The following is an 8,134-nucleotide window of genomic DNA, read 5'->3' on the forward strand; positions in this document are numbered from 1 at the left end:
ATCTTTGAAAGCACAACTATCTTCTATGGGTATAGTGGTGCGTTTGTTTAGAGTAGAAACCGCCCCCTCGACCTTGGGGACTGTCTGCCATAAGTCCTTTCTGGGGTCGACCATAGGAAACAATTTCTTAAATATGGGGGGAGGGACGAAAGGTATACCGGGCCTATCCCATACTTTATTTACAATGTCCGCCACCCGCTTGGGTATAGGAAAAGCTTCGGGGGGCCCCGGGACCTCTAGGAACTTGTCCATTTTACATAATTTCTCTGGAATGACCAAATTCTCACAATCATCCAGAGTAGATAACACCTCCTTAAGCAGAGCGCGGAGATGTTCCCATTTAAATTTAAATGTAATCACATCAGGTTCAGCTTGTTGAGAAATTTTCCCTGAATCTGAAATTTCTCCCTCAGACAAAACCTCCCTGGCCCCCTCAGACTGGTGTAGGGGCACTTCAGAACCAATATCATCAGCGTCCTCATGCTCTTCAGTATTTTCTAAAACAGAGCAGTCGCGCTTTCGCTGATAAGTGGGCATTTTGGCTAAAATGTTTGATAGAATTATCCATTACAGCCGTTAATTGTTGCATAGTAAGGAGTATTGGCGCACTAGATGTACTAGGGGCCTCCTGTGTGGGCAAGACTGGTGTAGACGAAGGAGGGGATGATGCAGTACCATGCTTACTCCCCTCACTTGAGGAATCATCTTGGGCATCATTTTCTCTAAATTTTGTGTCACATAAATCACATCTATTTAAATGAGAAGGAACCTTGGCTTCCCCACATACAGAACACAGTCTATCTGGTAGTTCAGACATGTTAAACAGGCATAAACTTGATAACAAAGTACAAAAAACGTTTTAAAATAAAACCGTTACTGTCACTTTAAATTTTAAACTGAACACACTTTATTACTGCATATGCGAAAAAGTATGAAGGAATTGTTCAAAATTCACCAAAATTTCACCACAGTGTCTTAAAGCCTTAAAAGTATTGCACACCAAATTTGGAAGCTTTAACCCTTAAAATAACGGAACCGGAGCCGTTTTTATATTTAACCCCTTTACAGTCCCTGGTATCTGCTTTGCTGAGACCCAACCAAGCCCAAAGGGGAATACGATACCAAATGACGCCTTCAGAAAGTCTTTTCTATGTATCAGAGCTCCTCACACATGCATCTGCATGTCATGCTTCCCAAAAACAAGTGCGCAATAGAGGCGCGAAAATGAGACTCTGCCTATGATTAGGGAAAGCCCCTAGAGAATAAGGTGTCCAATACAGTGCCTGCCGGTTATTTTACATAGTTCCCAAGATTAAAATAATTCCTCAAGGCTATGGAGTATAAAATATGCTTATATATAAATCGTTTTAGCCCAGAAAATGTCTACAGTCTTAAAAGCCCTTGTGAAGCCCTTTTTTTCTCTTCATGTAATAAAAATGGCTTACCGGATCCCATAGGGAAAATGACAGCTTCCAGCATTACATCGTCTTGTTAGAAATGTGTCATACCTCAAGCAGCAAAAGTCTGCTCCCTGTTTCCCCCAACTGAAGTTAATTCCTCTCAACAGTCCTGTGTGGAAACAGCCATCGATTTTAGTAACGGTTGCTAAAATCATTTTCCTCTTACAAACAGAAATCTTCATCTCTTTTCTGTTTCAGAGTAAATAGTACATACCAGCACTATTTTAAAATAACAAACTCTTGATTGAATAATAAAAACTACAGTTAAACACTAAAAAACTCTAAGCCATCTCCGTGGAGATGTTGCCTGTACAACGGCAAAGAGAATGACTGGGGTAGGCGGAGCCTAGGAGGGATCATGTGACCAGCTTTGCTGGGCTCTTTGCCATTTCCTGTTGGGGAGGAGAATATCCCACAAGTAAGGATGACGCCGTGGACCGGACACACCTATGTTGGAGAAATTACAGATCCCGACCTTGTCAAAAGAACAACAGGAACTATTAGATAACCCAATCCAAATTGAGGAAGTGATTAGTGTCATCAAGCATTTACCTAACGGCAAAGCACCAGGCCCGGATGGCTTTACCAACTTATATTATAAAAGGTTTCAATCTGAGATTGCCCCTCAATTATGTGCGTTGTATAATGTCCTAGACAAAGATACTCCCTTTCTACAAAAATCCTTGGAGGCCACAATAGTATTATTACCCAAACCAGGGAAACCCATAGATCAGGTTATGAACTACAGACCGATTTCATTACTGAACACTGATTCAAATATTCAAAGATTTTTGCCAAGATATTGGTGAATAGAATAGGTCCTATTTTGCCCCATTTGATACACGGGGATCAAGTAGGCTTTGTAATAAATAGGGAAGCAAAGGACAACACAATACGCACTCCACTTAATTCAACATGCGCTTTCTTCTGACTCACAAATAGTTCTAGTATCCACAGATGCAGAGAAAGCGTTTGATCGTGTAGATTGGACGTTTTTACATCAAGCCTTAGAGAACTTTGGATTTGGTAAGGGTATTTTGGGAAAACATTTTGCATTATATAATAACCCCAGTGCGCAAATTTTAATTAATGGGAATTTTTCTGACCCTTTCTATATAAAAAATGGCACCAGACAGGGATGCCCCCTGTCCCCCCTATTATTTGCATGTGCTATAGAAATTTTGGCAATAAAAATTAGAGAAAATGAAAACATTAACGGGCTGAAACTCCAAAATGACACATATAAACTCTCGTTATTCGCGGACGATATCCTATTCACTCTATCCTCCCCCAGTCTTTCAATCTCTGAACTTATGAAGGAATTACATGACTTTAGAGCACTCTCTAACTTTTTAATTAACCAGTCCAAGTCTGAAATTATGAATCTTAATTTGACACAGGAGGAACTCAATCTTACCAAACTAGTATGCCCTTTCCGTTGGCAATCCACCTCTATTAAATATTTATGGATTTTCTTGACCCATAAGCAAACAGACTTAGTGGATCTTAATTATGAAACCCTTAAAAAGAACATTATAGCAGATCTTAGCTCTTGGGCAAAATGCATACAAGGTGGAGGCTTTTAGAGAATAAACTGCACATATTTAATGATTGGTTCTTTTACCTACAAACACACTCTTTCCTTCAGCACCACAAGGGGAAAAATAATTTGCTGAGATCCCCAACTAACTTTGAGAAATTGTGCATGGCAACACAACCGCTTAGGCATACTCTTTCTATCATATGCTACAACAGGTACCAATAGGTCTAGAACACCATTATATTAAAACGTGGAAGTATTACACCGCTGGTATTATACTCCTTCTCGCTTAAAAACTCTATACCCCAAGAGATCTGATGTATGCTGGCGCTGCGAGAGAGAGATAGGCAATATGGAAGATATATGGTGGAAATGCCTGGCTATTGCCCCCTTCTGGAGAGAAGTCATAAGTTTTACAGAAAAGATATTGGGAACCACCATTCCACAAGACCCATTGGTATGGCTCTTAAATAAACCTCCTAGAAAAATACCGGCAACAAACTTAGCCATTCTCCAAATCGCATCCAATAGCGCTAAAATTTTAATTGCACAATTTTGGAAACAATCCAGAATCCCTAATATAGCACAATGGATTGATACCATACATAAGACTATTCAGCTAGAGGAATACCACTACATGAAAACATCACACATAGACTTTTATCATGAGATACTCTTTATTTGGGAAGAATATATACATAATATGCATGGCAAATGAACTATTCTTAAGAGTTGAAAATGATATTACTGGATGGTTGACTGGATAACATATGGCATTTAGGATTAATGACCCAGATGACAATCTTTCCTCTACCTTTCCCTCCTCATTCCTTTTCTCTTTTAATTCTCTTCTCTCTAAAGTTAAAACAAGTTGAGGCTATACAAGTTGTCAAGGGATGTGTCTTAGACTATTGCTATATGATGTAATTCTGCCTTTTGTGACATGATCTTGACCAAGCAATATGTTTAAATGTATGATTTATGTTACCTCAATAAAAAAATATTTAAAAAAAAAAAAAAAAAGGTCTCAAAACATACCCCATGTATATCCCTCTGACAAGCACTCGTACTCTGAGGGGAAACTAGGCCTCAATATAGACTGAAAGCCCATTTATCTGAAGAATCTCATAAACATCTTCATTATTCGACTACCCCCCAGCGGAGGCAAAGTAAAAACTGAGGTATATGTAAGGAGGAAAGGTTTTATAGAGCTCTTAGGGTTTGTGAGTCTTTGCCTCCTTAGGTAAGGAAAAGTAATTCCCAGGTGCAATGTATTGTGGACTCTCACCACCTTTATGAAAGAAAGATTGTGCATATTGTGAAAATGGATTAATAACCTTTGGACTATAATAATATGCATCTTTAGATAGATTTCTTTCTACTCAAAAAGAATTAATTTATTTTATATTAATCTACACTGGTTGAAAAAAAAGAACAGTCAATTAAGTGTGTGCATGCCAAGTATGCACCAAAGCCGTTCAAAAACTGCAGGTCCGAGTCAAAATGTGGAACCAAATAAATTACACAATAAACCAATTGCTAACATTACTCTGGTTCCAAAAAGCCACACTTTTATTTTCCCTTTAAAAGGGGAACAGGAAATCAAGGGATGCCATTTTCTGATCATTCTTCCCTTTTAAAAGGTTTAAAAAAGGGACATTAAACACTTTGAGATGGAAAGTATAAACATACATAAACTCTGCAATATAAATTATTTATTTTGTCCCCTTTACCTGTAAGTAAATGTAAGCATTTCAGTTCCTGCTATTGGCTGCCCCTAACTGGCCACAGCAGAGAAGCTAACCTAAGTTACAACACTGCAGCTCCAATTGTTTTATAGAAATTAAAAAACTTTACACTTATTTTATAAATATTTATAAACCGCTACTGAAACTTTAAGAAACACATCTACATGTTATTCTCAGATTAAAAAAAAAAAAAAAAAAAAAAACTTCAATACATCCTATCTAGCATTTAGTGTTTAATGTCCCTTTAAGATTTGGTGCAATTATTAGAAGAAAAACAAACAAACATGTTTTATATAAACCAAAGTGTGCATTGATTTAGCAAATTGAGGATAGAGATATAAAAAACACATATGTAAATACATTACATGCATAAAAGGTCCCGTTTTAAAAAGATTGAGAGCGTGCACTGTAAGACAATGTTTCAGCCCACAGTATCAGTAAAGGAAGAAAGATAAAAAATAAAAAATTATTGCAAATCGTTTTGAGAAACCGCATATAAACATTCAGACCAATCAACATTCTGGTTCTACCACCCTCCCAATAGTAGTAGTTCATAAAAAAAGAATTAGTTCTTACATATCCCTCAAACCAGAAATGAAAATATGACCACAATGTAAAGTATTCATAAACAGATACTGAAAAGATCAGAGATAAGGAAAAACAACTCATAGGGAAAGGAACAAGACAGCAGAGCGCCAAGGAACACAAACATACCGTTAGCCATTAGGAATTTAGGGATAAGATCCACATTCCAGTCTCTCCCTCGCCCCATGCTCTCTGGAGGTGACCCAGGGATGTTAAACCTTTTATACAGCTAAAAAGAACAAAACTATTACATGATATAAACAAAATGTTATACAAGCAAAATAGAAAATTTTCTATTCATTAACCTTTCTGAAACTTGCTACTTAAAGGGACATTCTAGCCAAAAACTTTCTTTCATGCTTTAGAAAGAGCATGCTATTTTAAACAGTTTTCCAATTTACTTCTGTTATCTAATTTGCTTCATTCTTGTGATATTGTTGGTTGAAAAGCATATCTAGATATGCTCAGTATCTGCCGATTGGTTGCTGTACATAGATGCCTCTTGTTATTGGCTCACCCATGTGCATTGCTATTTCTTCAACAAGGGATATCTAAAGAATGAAGCAAATTATTTAATAGAAGTAAATTGGAATGTTGTTTAAAATCGTATTCTCTATCTGAATCATGAAAGAAATATTTTTGGTTTCATGTCCCTTTAAATAAATCAGATACATAATAAAAAGACAATGCAATAGCACTAACTTTTCATTTAAAAAAAAAAAAAAAAGCAGTTTGGGTTTTTTCTGACAAATTCCAAAGCCATATACTGTGCAATCTTGCACAAGCTCAGTAGGGGCTGATGCCACACAATTGTACACATATGGATAATGGAAGTAAATAACTTCATTTACACTAATGTGATTGCTGCTTTTTATTACGTACCAACCTAAATATATATTTCTTAGAATTGCCTGACATAACTAACCAATTAATAAGCTTCGCCTAAAAAAAGTGAAATAGATTCAAAATGATTTAGTAACCAAGTGATAGGTTGGAGTCTCGCCACTTACATCTTCCAGTGGGGTAATGGAAGCGCTTTCTCCGCCATAGTAAGAGTTGCGATCCATGTGTAGCACCTTCTTGCCGTTCACCGACATGATACCGGAGAGGATACATTCCTGTGAGACAGCAAACAAAATAAGACATTAACAAATGTGTGAAAATAGCTAAGCACACAACCTGACACGTTATACAAGTAGGATAGACAATAATCTAATGATTATAAGAACGTATGCTCTAGTGATTAACGCACATACATCGGCTTATTACCCATCGCTAAGCAATAGGTCTACTGCAAAAGAATGAAAGTCTGAGTTGCTCCTGCTGGCATTTGATCTAAATATAAAACAAAGGTTTGAGCAGGTGATGCAGCTATTTAGTAACCCAACACAGCGATATCACATTCTATGGGTTGATATGCTGAGCCTATTAAATTCCCAAATAATCTGTGTATAAACCAAACACCACAACTAATTGGCCCCAAGGTAGGTTCTCTCCTTAGGTACTACCCGTTTTCCCCCCTTTCATCCTTTAAAGGGACAGTAAAATCATAATTAGACATAGCATACAGTTTTATACAACTTTCCAATTTACTTCTATTTAATTTGCTTCCTTCTCTCATTATCCTTTGCTGAATTGTTTATCTAGGTAAGCTCAGGAGCAGCAAAGAACCTAGGTTCTAGCTGCTGATTGGTGGCTGCATACTTATACCAATTGTCATTGGCTCACCCATGTGTTCAGTTAGAAACCAGTAGTGCATTGCTGCTCCTTTAACAAATGATACCAAGAGATTGAAACAAATGTGAATCGAAGTAAACTGTAAAGGTGTTTAAAATTGTATGTTCTACATAAATCATGAAAGAAAATTTGGGTCTTATTTCCCTTTAAGTAAGCAGTCCATAACAATCAGCAATAAAGCAGCGCCATACCACGCAGACAGGCGGGCAGCTATAAAGCGCACCGTTACACACAGACAGGCGGGCAGCCAGGGGCGAAACTACAGGGGGTGCAGAGGTCGCAGGTGCGACTGGGCCCCTGAGGGTGGGGGCCCAGCTTAAAAAACGTTAACCTACCACTGCCTGCACTGATATTATGTGAGTGTGACATGACTACAGGGGTTAGTGTTTCTGTTTTACCAATTGGTGTTTATGTGTATGTATGTGACTGTGTGTGTAGTTATGCATGTATGTGTGTGGGTGTGTATGTTTGTGGAACCAGCAAATTACAGACCTTGTTACTACAGCATGGGGGGGCAGGGGGTAAACAGTGTCACTATACAGTACCACTATATACAGTATGGGGGGGTGGACCATGTCACTGACTACGGTGGTACTGGGCGGGTAGGGACAGGCCAGCCATCTCACCGGCAGATTACAGACTGTGTCACTAACTTACTATATACAGTACTAGGGGGTTAAATAGTGTCAATATATATATATATATATATATATATATATATATATATATATATATATATATATATATATATATATACACACACATACACATAATATACATACAGTAATAGGGGGTCAGACCATCTCACAGACTGTGGGCACAGGGTACCTCCTTTTGCAGACATGTAATCTGATTCACATTTTTTTCTGTGTTAAATGTAAAAAAAAAAAAAAAAAAAAAAAAAAATATGTATTAAATTCCCCTTTTTTTTGGAGGGGGGAGGGGTGGTGGGGGGGCCCTTCTTAGATTCTTGCACCTGGGCCCTGTGGTTTCTAGTTACGCCTCTGCGGGCAGCTATAAAGCGCGCCGTTCCACACAGACAGGCGGGCAGCTATAAAGCGCGC

The 8,134-nt window shown here is 37.9% G+C and overlaps 1 protein-coding gene across 1 annotated transcript in view; it reads right to left on the bottom strand.

Annotated features, from left to right (window-relative positions):
- Window positions 1–8,134, bottom strand: part of GDI2 (GDP dissociation inhibitor 2) — a 180,648-nt gene that overhangs the window by 87,442 nt on the left and 85,072 nt on the right. Inside the window, exons 2-3 of the mRNA XM_053716411.1 lie at window positions 6,344–6,451; window positions 5,463–5,562 (exon numbers count right to left, since the gene is read on the bottom strand). Of these exons, the coding sequence (XP_053572386.1) occupies window positions 5,463–5,562; window positions 6,344–6,451 (208 nt within the window). The remainder of the gene's footprint in view (window positions 1–5,462; window positions 5,563–6,343; window positions 6,452–8,134) is intronic.

This window comes from Bombina bombina, chromosome 6 (genome assembly GCF_027579735.1).
Source record: "Bombina bombina isolate aBomBom1 chromosome 6, aBomBom1.pri, whole genome shotgun sequence".
NCBI classification, from domain to species: domain Eukaryota; kingdom Metazoa; phylum Chordata; class Amphibia; order Anura; family Bombinatoridae; genus Bombina; species Bombina bombina.